Source organism: Glycine soja, chromosome 13 (assembly GCF_004193775.1).
Source record: "Glycine soja cultivar W05 chromosome 13, ASM419377v2, whole genome shotgun sequence".
Classification (NCBI taxonomy): domain Eukaryota; kingdom Viridiplantae; phylum Streptophyta; class Magnoliopsida; order Fabales; family Fabaceae; genus Glycine; species Glycine soja.
This window is the reverse complement of record NC_041014.1, coordinates 21,383,387-21,401,011: the sequence shown is the minus strand read 5'-3', so window position 1 is coordinate 21,401,011 and position 17,625 is coordinate 21,383,387. Positions and strand designations below refer to the sequence as shown.

The window sequence follows — 17,625 nt, the reverse complement described above, 5'->3', positions numbered from 1 at the left end:
TATGTTTATATAAAATTATTAAATAATGTAAGAATCTTAAATAAAGAGAGGCTTGCATTTGCTTCCCCAAAATTGTGAGCAAAATTCGCATGCAATATTTTTTTTTTCTTAAAGATGGACTCTCCAAACTCCAAAGATATCATTTTCAAGATAATGTATATTCTTCATGGAAAAACTAATGGAAGGAGAAATACTTATTAGTTCACAAAAGCAGAGTTGTAACTTCCACTGATATTCTTGCCTTCCCATTCCCCTCTTCTCCATTTTCTCGTGAGGGATCGATGGACAATGCATTTTTGTTCTTTAAGAAAAAATTCTAGATCTCATACATTCCGAAATATAGTACTAAAATGTATCACTTCACTGTAAACATAAGATGTAGTATATTGGATGACTATCAACAACGGGGTTTACACTCTTAAACATATGACTGCGGATTCAAATTCTAACTAGTGTGTATGGAGAAATCATTATTGGAAGAAGATGATTAATTATGAGTGCCAACAGATTCTCTGTAAGAGTTTGAAAATATTAATGACCGACCAAAATACTTCTTTATATTCATATGTGCAACAAAATAATCAATTACTGAATTTTGAAAAGCATTACTCTTATTATAACATTTATCCCATTGGAACTCTTTTTACAGAAGTAGCTTTAGGATCCACTTCTGTAATGGGGCCTCCTTAAGCACCTGTGGGGGGTAACAGCAACTAAGTCCCAAGAAGAATAATACTAGCAATAATAGATGCTTTCATGATTGCAGAAAACTGGTTATAGTGGACTTCGGTTAGCAATCCACTATCTTATTCTTTGAAATCTCATAGCATATGTTGAGTGGACGTCTTTTCCTCAGTTCAATTATGTATATCTTGTAAGGTGATAGATTGATGATAACCATATGTTAAACAAATAATTTCCTAAGCAGAAATGTTGCCATTATATGTATGATTAATAAATTACGTGGTGAAAATGTATGCATTATGATTATATGACTCACCCGCACATTAATTTTTGGTAAACTGACGAGACACTGCTTTATTAACAAAATCTAATTAAATACATGCTTGAATTGATAGAATTGTTGTGAGGCATTTGATTGAAAAAATTATTACATCATTTAGGATCGCCACGATCGTAATTTTAATTAATCTTTACATAATATATGCCCGATTGAGTTTATAGTTTTAAAAAATAGTTAATATAACTTAATTATATATCAGATAATCAAAGATTAATTAGAAATGATGATAGTCTAAAATGATATCTTCTCATTTTACCTGATTTTATTTTATTTTTTTACAAAAAGTTGATGCAAAATAACATATAAAGTTTATTCAAACTGATAATAAAAAAATTGCTACCAACTGCCTATAAGCTGATAAGTGTTGCTACCTTTAAAATTCAGATAACTTATCATATAAACAGATAACTTGAGTTTCTTATGGTCTCTTAAAATCCAACATAGCATAACATATATGCTTACTATTTGAATTCTTATTTGCTCCCCTGCCTGCACGAAGGAAACAACCTGACTTCATGCACTCACCTTGCCAAACACAACGCACGCGTTATCTTTTTTTATTTTCTTGGGCAAATCTGTCTTCCTATAAAACAAATATATTTGCAAGTTATTAGTGGAGCTTTGTTTTGTCAATATAATAATTAAGGGTGCATGAAGCTTGTTAAAGGAAGAAAGAGAAAAAGAGAGAATAATATTATATGCAGCTTTTTCTTTTTAAGAGATATTATATGTAGCTAAAGTTGGAAGATCATGGCATGTTCAAGATAATCATAATCAAGATAATATATTTAATTTGTGTGAAATTGATTTCTTTTTTGGGTATGATAATCATAACAAAGTTTGAATCAATAATTTCATTTAAATAATTCAAATCTCTCTCTGTATTGGTCTAATTCTTTATAGCATGAATCTATCTCGTATGTTCTTTGTGGTCAAGCTAGGCTGGACCGATTCTGAGGTGAAAATAAATAAATACTTGATCTAATCCCTTTAATTTTGATACTTGATTATCTATTTGATTTTTTCTAAAATTCAAATTTAATCAACTCTAAAAGAGTTATTCTTTATCTTTATGTCCATTGTCATGAAACCTATTGGTTTTACTGTGTAAGTGTAACTAATCTTAACAATAAAATTAAAAAAAAAAAGAATTGTAAAAATAGAAAATAACTTTTTAAAATTATATAACTATATACATTACAACTTGGGATTAAAAACATGTAATAACTATGCCAAAAGAAATAAGTTTGGATAAAATCATATAACTATATTCAATATTGTTACATGGGAAGAAATCTCTCGGTGACTAAAGGTATAAGTACTCTCATCTTAATCGAATTGTAAAAGTTGGCTAGTGCCTAGTGGACTTAGTGGCTATTCCTTGGATTTGTCCGGAATCAATTAATTTATTTTGGCAATGATACCCTTTGCTTGTTTAGTCTCGTAAATTTTTATCAATTTAGTATTTTTTAAAATTTAAGTTTATGACGTTATATATCTTATTCAACTAGGCTGAAATGATGTTATCTTTTTATGTTTATAAATCACATATATCTTGTGTGCATAATATAATTAATTTCATTTTAGAATATATATTTATATACTAATTCACATGTTGATTAGCCAAGTGACACTGTTTTAATCTACTTAGTTAATTAGACACATCATGTCATTTTTTTTATTATGACAAATTAATGTTTAAAGTTTTAATATTTTAAATCTCTTCGAAAAAGAGTTAAAGTTTTAAAATTCAAACCAATCATTCAAGAAAAAGAAATGGGGGATTTGAAGTTATGATTTTTTATATATTTAAAACTATATCGAAAGAAATAAATTGATAAAAATATTCTTCTGAAACAAAATTAGTTTTGAATTCTAAAAAGTTAAAGCTTACACGTAGCTTTGAAAGTTAAGAACTAGTATCCGTTACTTTTTGTTGTATGCGCTCCCTCGTATATTACTTTGTTTTAGTGTAAAATTTTAAATGTTAATACTGAAGTTTGAACCTATAATTTTATATAAATTATTCAATTATCAGAGCATTTGGCCAACAGTCAACTTGTGTATTACATATTTTATACACAATATACAAGTCGTAAGGTTACACATAATATACTTAATTCGATCAAGTTGCTTCTGGTAGAAATAATTGTACTGTATATAAAAACTTTTATTACCAATAAAATAATATTTCTTAAATATTATTTGAAATAAGTTTTTCTTAGATTCTCATGTGAGTTTAAGTCGAACTTAATCTCAATTTATATATTTTATCTTGATTTTATTTTTAGTCAAATGTAAAAATTAGTTTTTTCTAATATATTTTCTCAAGTTCAACACTTTTGTAGTTGATGGGTGAATAATATAGTGGATCATCCTTTAAATGAATTTTGGATAAATATTTATACTATCTTAAATTCTTAAAATGTGAATTTAAGTTTAACTCAATCATAAAAATTAACTCATAAGGTGAAAGTTAACTTTTACTTATAGACTTTATTTTTTACCAATGTGATACTTGAGTTTTTTTTAATTATTTTTTTTCACATTTTACATGTATTTATAAGTGTTCATTAATAATACACTAAATACTTGCTAATCAAATGAGAAGTATATAAAACAAATAATACTGTTGTTGATTTCTCTTATATTTGTTTCATTTCAAATTGCTTTTTCTTAGTGAAAATTATTAGTACTATTTTTCCTCAGACCTCAACTATTTTTTTTATCTGATATGATCTGATGATATTTATGGTGAATTTAATGGGATTATTTCAAGATCTTTAAATAAAAAATGAATGAGATTTGATGGTCAACGAGTTCTCAATTTCAAGGGTAAGATAGTCTCTTTACAACACATGATTTTTCTGTTGTTTGAAACCCAAATATCTTTCTTTCTAGTTGATTTTTCTTTTACGTTTAATATATATTTCCAATTTATTCTATTTTTTCACCATTAGTTACAAATAAAGTGTATTTAAATAATGTCTAAACCATCAACACATAAGCTTAATCCAATTGATAGATAATTACTAAGGTCTCTTATGCATGTCAATCAAAATGTATGCATGCATGTAAAATGATTATTTTAGGAAATCATTTAAATATACAAACATATATACTATGCAGAAAATACTAGTGAAGTAGTATCTAACATGTCGTGAAGATCTTACGAACTAATCAAAGGTAGAAAATGTAGGCTTTCTCAAAGGTTACGACATTAATATTAGTGTTACGAGTCTTGAAAGGCACTATAAGTGTATGGATAGTGGGCCATAAGATAATTGTTCAGCATCACGTAGTGCACAAATGTCACGAATCCACCACCACATAACATGGTCCATTCAAAACTCAACGTACTGTGCCCTTTTCTTTTTTATGTGTGAGAAAGGGAGTGGTGACTAAGATGGTGGTGTTCATATCAGTGTGTGGGATTGGAGACACTACAGTCCAATAAAATTGATGTGTAGGACGAGGCACGTCACGTAATATGGTGCATTTTGCTGAATCATTTCTCCATTCTCATTCGTGATTCATATAATCTATCAATAATACTTATAATATTTATAATGCTTTTAACGATGACGATGACGATGATAATGATGATAAGGATGATAAGTGTAATTAATTAATATCCTTATTAATTAAAAAATTACTTTTTTTTAATTATAAACATCATGTAGAAGATAAAAAATGACATAGATGATATAATTTTATGTATTTTAATAAAAATATATTTTTTAATTTTTTTATTAATATCTTAAAAGCAAGGTTTAACATTTATTTCCAACGAAACAATACTTTGAGTTTACCATCATTGTCTTCAAATAAAAAATGTAAATTACAGAAAGGCAAAAGGAGAGAGTGGTTGATTGGTTCTTTCCTTCCTAAACTACCAAGTTGTATTTAAAAAACAAATTATTTATGCACGCATGCTGTACTTATATGGGTAATGTGTTGAGTAAATTAACATATTTTTTGCCCGACTAGTTTAACTGCCCAACGTGAAGGAGACGACTCTTGATTTTTGGGGAATGTGGATGTTGTCTAAAAGCCATATCATTTCTTCTTGCTAATCCGTTAATTTGTTGAATGTCAATGTCAAATTATATTTTTTAATAAATTTCAAGATGAAAATATAAATATAAATAAACAACATTTGAAGATCATTATTATATTCAGAAATCCATCAATATTTTAACTAAAATTAAGCAGGACCCATCCTGACATTTTATAAGTAGATGAAAAAATGATAAATAAAGATCCTTATATTTTATTAAACATATGTCAAATGCAATAAACTATAATTCTAAAAAATATTGGCTCTTATATTTTTTTAAATTTTTTTAGCGGCCTTTATTTATCATTTTGTCTTTGGCTCACAAATGTTAGGATTGATCATGTTTTTATTTTTTGTCATAAGACTCGAATATGACATGTTATTTAAAAATTAAATTTAGTTTCACTCATATCAACTATATGTTGGTGGATGCATTTCTACTTTCTAATATGGTTGTATAACTTTATACATGTTAAATAATCATGGTAGTTTTTTTTTTTTTTCCTTTCCTATAAGAATTTATCAGGAGATTGGGGTGTTGGTGATACAGCCCAGTGAAGGATAAAAAATTTGGGCTGGACCAAATGCAGAGCGGCCTGTACTCTATGAAGGATTTTGTTGGGGGTTACAAGACACTTATTCAGAACAAAAATGGTAAAAACATAAAATCTTTTTTTTTTTTCATCGTCTGGTTCATAAAATTTTAAGGAAATTGCTTTATGGTACAAAGAATATCTCAGACGAAAGTACGAAAACATGAATTAACGGCTAATCCATGATTTGTGTCAATTCTGTTTTTTTTTTCTTTTGATTAAATCTTTAACCAATAAAAAGAGCTACGTGTATTTAGTACTCATTCGTGTATATATCAGTTTCGTACTGTATAGCAGTACTCAAATTTTAAAGGTAAGGGAAACAGTAAAGTTAATTTCACCGTTTTCATAATCATACTCAGAGATATAATTAAAAATGAAAATAAAAACGGGGATCGGATCAATATTAGCCTATAACACTTCATTGATCGAGTTACTGGCCCTTAAGTAAACTCAAACCTCAGCTATGCACTTTCAAAATTAATTTATATATTTGTGTCTAAAATCATTTTAATTAAACTTCAACATAAATTTATCTTCGTGTTAAAACTTATTATAGAATAAAATTTGATTTGTTCTGTAATAATGATAAAAAATATTTAATTGGAATACATGAATTTAGACAATTATCTCATATATTTTCTTATTTAAGATTTTATTTATGTATTTTTTATGTGAATTTAGACAACTTTTTTTTAAAACATATCCTTTTTTAATTTTCTACTACTAGTTGTGACATCAAATATCAAGGTATTAAAAAAAGGTTAATTTAGTTTAAATATGATAATATTTTAGGATAAATAGTCAGTTTTGTTCTTCAATGTGTAATTTGTTGACAAATATGTCTCTCAAAGATGAAAATACAAACTCTAATACTTAAAAATATAAAAAAGTACGACAAATATGTCAATGTCATGTCGTTAACTTTCTTCCGTCAATAAAATAGTTTACTTGACACAAAGGGACAAATTTGTTATGGAAATAATGATTGACAACGTGAATTGTCAACATATAAACATATTTGTCATAATATTTTTTTTTACTTTTCGTCTTCCCATTCCGCCGATAAATGTGTCTCTAAAAGATGAAAATACAAATTTTAGTCCTTGAAAATATAAAAAGTGCGAAAAATATACTCGGACGTTAATAATAGATTGTGACTTATTATTATTATTATTATTATTATTATGTGTTTATAATTTACTGTTCATATTCATTTAATACTTATGCAATATATTTTTTAAATTTCCTTTTAATATATATATTTTTATTATTTTGATTTCTTTGTCAAATCTTAATCTTTTTTGTTAAAAAAAACTTTATCTTATACCTCATATTTAGATTGAAAATAATATATCGAGAATTTTGAGTAAAAAGAAAACACAACCGACCACCTGACCAAATTTATTTATTTATTTAAAAAAAGAATTTAATCGACTATTTTTTTTTAAAAAAATCTCACAAAATTTAAACTAGATAAAGTTAAAGTGAAATTATAAGTCATTTTTCTTAATTAATATATATATACCTCAAATATTAAAGAATCCCTTTAGACAAACCTCATGTGCTTCCATTCAAGACAACACTTATTATACATAATATGGATGAAATAAAAATAGTTACTAACAAATAAAGAACCTAAATAAATTTAAATAAAAAATACAAAAATGCTCAAACTAATACATAAGTTAACTTTAAAATGAAAAAAAACTAAGTTTTTTACTCTTTGCCTTTGGGACTTAGAGTTGTATCTTTCGCTGATTTAGGGGTTGTAACGACCTTGCATTCCATTTTATATACTATGATTGAGTACATAATAAAGATTAATGATTAATTGAAGAAACAAAAGAATTCAAGAAATAAAAGACTTTCATTTTTTTAAATGGTAATTATGATATAAAAAATTAAAGCCTTTTATATTTGAGGTGTGTGTGTGTGTATATATATATATATATTATTGATTAAGAAAAAAAAACTTGTAATTTTATTTTAGCTTTATCTAGTTTAAATTTTGTGAGATTTGTTTTTTTTTAAATAGTTGATTAAATTCTCTTTTTAAAATAAATAAATAAATAAATTTGGTTCCGTGGCCGGTTATGTTTTTTTATTCAAAATTCTCGACATATTATTTTCAATCCAAATATGATGTATACGATAAAGTTTTTTTTAACAACAAAGATTAAAGTTTGAAAAGGAAATCAAAATAATAAAAATATATATATTAAAAGAAAATTTAAAAAATATATTGCATAAGTACTAAACGAATAAGAGTACTAAATTGTAAACACATAATAATAATAATAATAATAATAATAATAATAATAATAATAATAATAATAATAATTAGTCACAATCTATTATTAGCCTCCGGATATATTTATCGTACTTTTTATATTTTCAAAGATTAAATTTTGCATTTTCATATTTCAGGACGCATTTTTCAGCGTGAGAAGACGAAAAGTCAAAAAAAATATTATGACAAATATGCCTCTATACTTGCAATCCACGTTAGCAATCATTTCAATAACAAATTTATCCCTTCATGCTACTTAAGTTATTTTATTAGCGGTAACAGAAAGAAGTTAATGATAGGACATATTTGTCACACTTTTTACTTTTTACACTTTCAGGGACTAAATTTTGTATTTTCATCTTTTAGGACATATTTATTAACAAATTACACATTTAGGAATAAAAGTGACTATTTACCCTAATATTTTACTTCCTTAAATGTTTGCTAATCCTTCCCTCAAAAAAATGTTTCTTAATCCATGTTTAGAATATATATTCATAACTTTCAAATAGAATATTAGAACAGGAAAATTCATTAGATAATAAATTATTGGTTCTAAGTGATCTCTAACAATAAATCAACCATTCAAAATACTTTTCGTGCATATTCTCGATAAACTATTGTTACTTCACCCTTACCTCACGTAGGATCCCTCTAAATGTTGATATTTTGAGCCCAAAAGATCAACCCCACTTGGCCAACATTGAACAAGGCTTTGCTTGTAGCAATGGTAGAACTCAACTTACCCTAAGTCACCATCTTCGTCAATGCCTTCAAAATTACGTAATGTTAAAGTTTCCTATCCTTTCTATTAACATGCGCAAGTCTTGCTAATTAGGTTTTAGTAGACATTATCAAATAGTATTTAATGTTATATTAATGTATTTTAATGTTTTCAGACTATAATAATCTTTACAAGCAATATTATTTAAATTCTTTAATTAAATAACAATAAATAGTAAATTTCGCAAAGGAATAATTATTAAACTTAACCGGTAGTACTTGTGAATAATAATAATATAACTATATATATAACGTTTATGACAACTGAACTACATCGAAAGTGCGATAATTAGGATTGCAGTCATGACTCATATGACATGAGTGGTAAAAAAGCAACCCTTAAATTATAACTTTTATCTTTTTATAATTTTAAATTCATTGGTACCCTTATTTATATTTAGTTCCTCTAATTTTTAGAATAAACAAATTTAAAAAAAATTCAACTCATAATCTTCTATTTAAATATAAAATAATAAATTATTAACACATTAATTTTGTTTAATTAATTTTATAAACATTACTTTACATATAAGAGTTATTAAATTTCTTTGAAATGTAAAAAATTATAAATTAAATTAAAATATTTAATATTTAATTTTACATGTATTTATTTTTATTATAAAAATTTATTTTAATGTAAACTAATAAATTATTATATATACAAATTTGTTTTTAATTTATTATAATTTTTAAAAAATTACATAAACTAATATATAGTTTACTTAAAAAATATTTTATGTAATTTATACATATTATTTAAATTCATAATAGTATTTAAATAATCTAAAAAATTAAAAGTTAAAAATTTATTACTTATTATAATTAAAATATTTTTATTATGTGTATACAAAAAAATTTAAATAATTTTTATAAATTAGATAAAATAATTTATATAATTTTTTTATTTCTATAATTGGTATTAAAAATTGTTTACTAAATAATTTTTTATAGTTAAAACTAAAAGATTAACATGTATGTTTCCTAAACAATTAAATATTGAAATTTTATTAATTTATATAATTAAAATAAAAATAATTTACATATGAAAATAAAATTTAAGCAATTTATATAATTTAAATATTAATTGATGTAATTATACTGATTTATATAATTATAGTAAAAATAATATGTATATTAAGATTGATTTACAAATAATTTATGTAAATAGTTTATATATTAATTTATGAAATTTAATTATAAATTGGTAAAATAAAAAAAATATGTAAAATATTAAAAATAAAAATATATAAAATGATATAAATGAAATTAAAAATATTTTTTAATTTATAATTTTTATAATTAAAAAAAATAATAACTCTTGACTAATGATCATATTCAAAATAATATTTATAAAATTAACTAAATAATTCAAGTAATTTAATGATTTATTATCTTATATTTAAATAAAAGATTATGAGTAATAAATTATATTCCTATCAAAATTCTTTTTATTTTTATTTTATTTAATTTCTTATTACACAAGTGTTATCTAAATAGGTTACATAAAACATCATATCAGTATTAATACGTCACAGTAAAGTTAATGTTTAATTTTAAATGATAAATTAATTAAAAAATGAAAGTTACAATTTAGCCTAAAAGAAAATAACAAGATAAGGATTGTGAATTTGTGATCATGGTCGTGTGTGACGTTATATAGAATCTTTGTCCCTGTGCTGTTGCGTTGACCTACAATCATAGATGAATGGAAAGAAAGTACGCTATGATATTGCAACCTAGTATTGTAGTATATGACTATTATGAAGCAGTGGCCAGAAGATTTTTAAATAATGAAGCTGGAGATTTTGTAAGGAGTTAGTGTTGCCAAAATTCCTTTTTTCTTTCTTTCAAAACTGCATTGTTTATTTCGTGTGTCGATAAATCTATCAAGTTGTCTATTCTTTATTTAGGACATCTAAATCTTTTACCTGCTCACAATTTTTTTTTTATCATAACCCTTCTTGTATTGATTCTTTCATCTGGTTTGATTTAATATAGTTATTTTTACTTAAAAAAAATTAGGAAGTAACAGCTGGCTGGCAAAATCTTAACAACAGTTTCAGGTAAATTTGGGTGGTTGATATTTACTCCATTTTTTCTTAGTAATTATCTTAGGGAGTATTTGGTAATTTTGTAAATATTTAAAAGTACAATCAAAACATCATTAAATAATTTTTTTAAAATTAAAAACTGATGAATATAAATATTTGTTGGATATCTAACAATGAGATAAAAATAAGATAGAATAAACAAGAGTGATGTTTAAATAATATATAATAAAATAAAGTAAATTTTTATTTTGTTAAAAAGAACTAAATTGATAAGATAAATCATATAAAACACTAGAAGTTATTATGTTGTTAATAATTTAGTATTGATTGTGTAATACTCTTTCCGTTTCATATTATATGAAGTTTTGCAGAAAAATATTTATTTTAAAATATATGTTGTTTTACAAAATTAATTTTACATTAAATATATTTTTTTAAGACTATTGTTAATTAATATTTAATGAAAGTAGTGTATAAAAAAGTAAATGAGTCATTAATGATAATGATAAAAGATATATTAGATAATTATGTGATATTTATTTTAAAATTTAATAAATTAATTATATTTATAAATAGCTGTGTGAAGATTTTAAATGTGATATAATATAATCAGGACGGGAATATATTTGAATTTAACGTAAAATAACTGAAATTTTTTAAATTTAAAATATAAATTGGGAACTTCTTTTAGAGGAACAACAACGGTTAAGTGGAAAAGTTAAGAAGGTAGAGTAGCCAATTGGGCCAACTAATTCCGGATTCTGAGTGGTCATTTTCGTTCTCATTAACATTTTCCAAAATTCAGAGCAACACGAAGGGCTATGCCCTTAGTTGTCATTTTGTTGTTGTTGCTTTTTATTAAACTCTGCCTTTTTTTTGTTCCCCACACAACACTGTTTCTTTCTCCCTCTTCGTGTTTCGAGTTTTGACCGTTGCTTTTTCTCAACGTCTCTCTCTCTCTCTCTCTGATCAACGCCCTACTGTGAGTTACGCTTCTCCATTCCACGCTTCACTGTTCATGTTCATTTATTCTTAATCAAAACCAAACGCTTAGTTCTCTTTCTTCATTTTCTTATTCTCCTTCTCCTACTCTCAGCATTTAGTTTATTTGTCAGCTCTTAACTGCAACAGAGTGAGTGAGGCTGCATTCAGTTTTTTGGTAAAATGGGTACCATTCACCTCCTCTGTTATCTTTTTATTGTTTTAATGTTGCCCCTTTATTAATTTCACTTCTAAATGTGTTTTTGATGGAGATTTCGAGTTGCGGTTTCTCATCTTTGCCAAAAACAAAAAATCCCAGATCAAAAGTTCTATTCTTTCTTAATGTCTCTGCGTTGTGATTCAGCATAGTTTGGTCTTATGGAAAACATAGAGGAATCTCAATTACTTGTTTCCCTTGGCCAAGTCTCTATTTTCGTTTCCCTTCTTAGACTTGAATACAAAGAAAAGCATCTAACTTTATTAACCTTGATACATTTCGTTTGGTTTGTAATGTTTAATTTACTTTTTTTTTTCTCATTCCAATTCAATTTTTATGGCATTCAGTTTATATGCTGAACTTTACTGTTTCTGTGGGCAGATTTGTAATAAATAAAAAAACTATCCTTTGATATCAACCATTTCAATGCAAGCCTGAGATAGATATTCATAGGAAAGACATAGTAAAGAGATGGGATGTTCTCAATCAAAGTTGGATGATGAAGAGGCAGTTAAGCTTTGCAAAGATAGAAAGCGATTCATCAAACAGGCTGTTGAGCAAAGAACTCAATTTGCTACTGGACATGCAGCATACATTCAGTCTTTGAAAAGGGTTTCAGCGGCACTGCTAGATTACTTGGAAGGCGATGAGTCGCGCCAGTTGCCATTGGATTCATTCATAACCCCACCTTTCACTCCTGTGAAGAAAACTAGTCGTCCTGCTTTCATCCCCATATCATCAAAATCCTTCACCCCAACAACAATTGAGTTTGGTCCTAAGACAACTTTGAAGGTGAATTACCTAAGGCCGAGTGGTAATCCAGCGATTTCTGTTGAGGAAAGGCCTCAATCGCCTGAGATGGTTCGGGTTGAAATGTATTCTCCAATGCATCAGTTTGGCATTGAGGGTTTTTTTCCTATGCAATCCTCACCCGTGAATCCCTCAATTTTTGCTTATTCTCCCAATAACAGGCCTAATATCCCTCCACCTTCACCTCAATCTTCCCAATGGGATTCCTTTTGGAATCCATTTTCATCATTGGACTATTATGGTTACCCCGCCCAAAGTAGCCTTGATAGGACTGGAACTGATGATGAGATCAGAGGACTGAGGAAGGTTCGAGAAGAAGAAGGAATACCAGACCTGGAAGAAGATGAAACTGAACAAGAAGAATTTGCTATAAAGAGAAATGTAGCAGAAGAAAGAGGCAAAATTGATGTAAACCCCTCGGAAGAAGAAGTCACAGTTGAAGATGTTTATGAACATGAGGAGGAAGAGGAAGAGGAGGCAACAGGTGCTGAAACTGGAATTGCAAATGAAGTCTCAGACTCACAAGCCAATGGCAGTGAATGTTTTCAAGCATCTAAAGCTCAAACTGTGGGCCAGGAAATGGCAACTGGTAATCAAGAAGCAAAGGAGGAAACACCTGGTTTTACTGTTTATGTAAACCGAAGGCCCACAAGCATGGTTGAAGTGATCAAGGATCTTGAAGCTCAATTCACAATAATCTGCAATGCAGCCAATGATGTCTCAGCATTGTTAGAGGCCAAGAAAGCTCAGTATTTATCAACATCTAACGAACTGTCAGGTTTGTTGAAACTTGAAAGTGTTCTTGCATGCTTCTGCATTTCATAGTGTTCAGAATTGAGTTAGGTTCAAGTTTCAACTTTCAAGAATAGCTTTCATATTTTCTCTGTTATTGTAAGAACAAGATTTAGCAACAACAAAATGTTTGAATTTTCAGAAATTGCAATTTTTTCTCTTCTTTGTAGGAAGAAGAATTTAGTAATTTCCATTAGGCCATTGCATTTTTTTCCCTTCCCATTTCCAAAATCAATCCTCCATACTATAGAAATTGTGTTTGGGTTGTATGGAGAAATAATCTTGTTCTCAAGTTATCATTTGATTTTACTGCATCATTTTTCTTTCGCTCATATCTATTAGTAAATTTTCAAGAATATAAATTTGAATTGTTTTTCTTTTGCAGCTTCAAAATTGTTGAACCCAGTGGCACTTTTCCGATCAGCTTCATCACACTCATCCTCATCAAGATTTTTAATGAATTCTTCAAACTCTAGGGATGAGGATTACGAAGGCACCAATGATCCATCAGAGGAACATTGTTTGTTTTCTGTTAGTCATCAGTCAACATTAGACAGGTTATATGAATGGGAGAAGAAGCTCTACGAGGAAGTTAAGGTATATTACTGAACTCTTTTAACTGGTACATTTATTACTGAACTGCTACGTATGAACTATTAAATTTATTGTAAAATTATTTCAATAAACTTCTCTATGATGAGTTGATGACATGGTTTGGTACGGATAATTGCTGCTTGAAATATAGCCTATTTGAACTTGTAATTGTAACTCTTCTCTCTGGTCATCAATTAAAACTTTCTAAACCCTTTGCTGGCCTTTGTTCAATTTAGACAAGTTTCGGGATGATCAAAATTTAGTATTTACTCATAAGGTCATCAATCCATCTATGAAACCTACACTTGCTTATAGTTGGTACTAAATTGAAATTACAGCAAAATAATATTTCAAGGTACTTATGTAATCATCTAAGAGGGTTTATCTTCCAGATAATATGAAAAATCACAAAGCGTCTAACTGGAAGTATACATCTTTCTTTAGCCCTGTGATATGGGGTTTTGAAAAAAATCACACAAGAGGCCAGCTTAACCTTTTAATTCAGTAATTTTTCTTTCAAACTCTCATTTCCTTAAATTTCATTAGATTATTATTGTAATATTGTTAAAGGTCCATGGTACTTATGATTGCATACAATTTTAATAATGGAAACTTAACACTTTCTTCTTCAACAGTCTGGAGAACGTGTTCGAATTGCATATGAGAAGAAATGCCAGCAACTCAGGAATCATGATATAAATGGAGAGGAACCTTCTTCTCTTGATAAAACAAGAGCGGCCATGAGAGATCTACATACCCAGATAACAGTTTCAATACACTCAGTTGAAGCTATTTCCGGGAGAATTGAAACTCTAAGGGATGAAGAGTTGCATCCCCAGCTTCTTGAATTGGTGCAAGGGTACGTATGAAAATCATTATTTCCGTACTACTATATTTTCTAGATGAACTGTAAAACTTCTGCCACAATTCAATGTATTTTCACTGCTAATATTCCATTTTTTCCTGTATGCCCCTTCTCTATCTATGCTAATCATGCTTGTCTTTGTTTGGTAATAATGCAATATTGCAGACTGTCATTCTGACCTATAGTTAGAGTTAAAAATTCTTAACTTAGATCATTAATTTTACAATACTTTGTATTTTTTTTAATTATTATAATGATACTTTGTATGTTAGAGCTATCAAATATACACAGTATCTACTTAACCTTGTCTATACAGTACCCGACAAGATTATATATTTATTTTTGTGCAATGTGTCTATGTTCAAAATATCAAATGCAGATTGGTAAACACTATGAACACAAGTAATTACAAATTTAGTATCATGTATGCTGATTCTAATGTACAAACTAACAGGCTGGCCAAGATGTGGAAAGTGATGGCAGAATGTCATCAGACACAGAAGAGAACCTTAGATGAAGCCAAGATTCTTCTAGTTGACACTGATGCCCGAAAACAATGTGCCACATCACTAACTGATCCTCAAAGGCTTGCTCGTTCTGCCTCCAATCTTGAAAATGAATTGAGGCATTGGCGAAACACCTTTGAGTCTTGGATCACTTCTCAAAGATCCTATATTCATGCTCTAACTGGCTGGCTTCTAAGATGTGTGAGATGTGAGCATGATCCATCAAAGTTAGCATGCTCTCCTCGTAGGTCCAGTGGTACTCATCCATTATTTGGACTTTGTGTTCAGTGGTCAAGACGTCTAGACGCCCTCCAAGAAACAGCAGTGCTTGATGGCATAGACTTTTTTGCAGCTGGCATAGGGTCCCTCTATGCACAACAATTAAGAGAAGAGACTCGACGAAATCCAGATGGATCAAAAGAACATGGTGAGATTATGGAAATGCTGGAAGTTGGTCAGGTTGAAGAGGTAATGAATACTGAGAAATTGGCTGAAGTTGCTATTAAGGTGCTTTGTGCTGGTATGTCAACTGCTATGAGGTCAATGGCAGAGTTTGCTGTTGATTATGCTGAGGGATACAATGAACTTGCTAAGAGATGGGAGAATGTGAACCTGCAGCAGATTTCTTGTGGGGCTGGAACATAGATATAGATGGCATACATTTTTTTGTTCATTTAATAATGGGTGTCAGTGAAAGTAATTATTAAGGGTAGGTTTAGATGAAAGGAAGATGGAGGAAAAAGAGAGAGAAGGGTGAGATTTTTATGCCAATCTCTCACCCTTGTTAGAGAACTTTTATAATGAGGGGAGGGAAATGAGGAATTTTCATGTAATGCTCAAGATCAACCCGACCCTTATAAGTTTTTTGTGAACATTTTGAAGTTCTCTAATTTTGGGATCTTAAATACATATAACTCAAACAAGAGAGGAGGAAACTTGTTAATTACGGTGTGTTTGATCTTAAATCTTAAATACTTACAGGAAATTTCACACTTTTTTTGTCTCAAAAACTATTTTCTAAATTAATTCCAGTTTACTCAATTATTTCTCATCTAAAATTTATTAAGTTTTAAAAATTGTTTTCGAAATTAGTGTTTCTGAGCACATTTGGAAGTATATGACCCTGACATACATTTACAATCTCTTTGGTTCGACTGAAAGTCATCCGGTAAAAGTCATACAACGATGGAAGGCGATAAAATAGAAAGTGATATCCCTTGTTTGGAGCTGATGAAAGGTTGAGGTGGAAATGTTAAAAACATTTGGGTTCCACTAAAACAAGTTTCACCTCACAAATGAGGTGAAACAAGCTGAAATGTATAAAAACATTTGGGTTCCACTAAAACAAGTTTCACTTCACTTTTTTTATTCCATTCGTGTGAACTTGTGATTTCGAAACTGTCCTTCACTGAGTCTTGTGGCCGTGTGTGTTTGAGCAACATGTTTATAATTGATTTACCATGATCAAATAAGGTTAAGGCATAATCGAATATGGTTGTTGTCCTTGCCCATGAATGGATTTGCTGTTAGCATTTGGTAAGCATAGATCTGCTGGGATAAAACTGAAAATTCATAAATATTTAATTTTACTTTTTTTTTATTACCCACCTAATAACTTTAATTCACACAATTCATCTCTTTTCAACCCTCTTTCATCTATATCAAACAATCTTACTTTCATCTCTTTTCATTTCTCACATTTTCATTCCTTTTTATTCATCCCTACCAAAGATAAGTTTATGCTTTTCAAGAGTTTGTTTTCTAAGCATTTGAATATAATACTTGAAGATTTTTTTAAAATGTTTATTTTGGAAACAATTTTTAAAACTTAATATTCTTTCTGTCCCTAAATACAAGACAAAACTAAATCAAGTGAAAAGAAAATCAATAAATCCTTAATCTTATTTGTCTTAAAAATCAGTTTTTTAAAACAAAAACGTGAAAAGAGAATCAACCAAGTACTTAATCTTATTTTCTCTATTTTTGTTTCTTTTAATAGTTATCCCTTTAACATCTAGAATGCTAACTGTTAATAGATTAAGCAGGATATATAAGT

General features: G+C 28.1%; 1 protein-coding gene across 3 annotated transcripts; it reads left to right on the top strand.

Annotated features, from left to right (window-relative positions):
• Positions 1–11,685: 11,685 nt before the first annotated feature.
• Positions 11,686–16,512, top strand: LOC114381236 (nitrate regulatory gene2 protein-like). 3 transcript variants are annotated; one of them, XM_028340444.1, is made up of 5 exons: positions 11,686–11,786; positions 12,384–13,590; positions 13,990–14,201; positions 14,834–15,057; positions 15,518–16,512. In XM_028340444.1, exons 2-5 carry the CDS (start codon positions 12,474–12,476, stop codon positions 16,212–16,214), a joined length of 2,250 nt encoding a protein of 749 aa, XP_028196245.1. In that variant the 5' UTR covers positions 11,686–11,786; positions 12,384–12,473; the 3' UTR covers positions 16,215–16,512. The 3 variants fall into 3 exon arrangements, with proteins under 3 accessions (XP_028196245.1, XP_028196244.1, XP_028196243.1); XM_028340443.1 differs by lacking the exon at positions 11,686–11,786 and adding an exon at positions 11,802–11,963; XM_028340442.1 differs by lacking the exon at positions 11,686–11,786 and adding an exon at positions 11,802–11,972.
• The last annotated feature ends 1,113 nt before the right edge of the window (positions 16,513–17,625 follow it).

Excerpts from the sequence above, each read along its gene's own strand:
- LOC114381236 (XM_028340444.1), top strand. The coding sequence starts at position 12,474 with ATGGGATGTTCTCAATCAAAGTTGGATGATGAAGAGGCAGTTAAGCTT. Across the intron at positions 13,591-13,989 it reads AACATCTAACGAACTGTCAG|CTTCAAAATTGTTGAACCCA; the intron begins GTTTGTTGAAAC and ends TTTCTTTTGCAG. Across the intron at positions 15,058-15,517 it reads CTTCTTGAATTGGTGCAAGG|GCTGGCCAAGATGTGGAAAG; the intron begins GTACGTATGAAA and ends ACAAACTAACAG.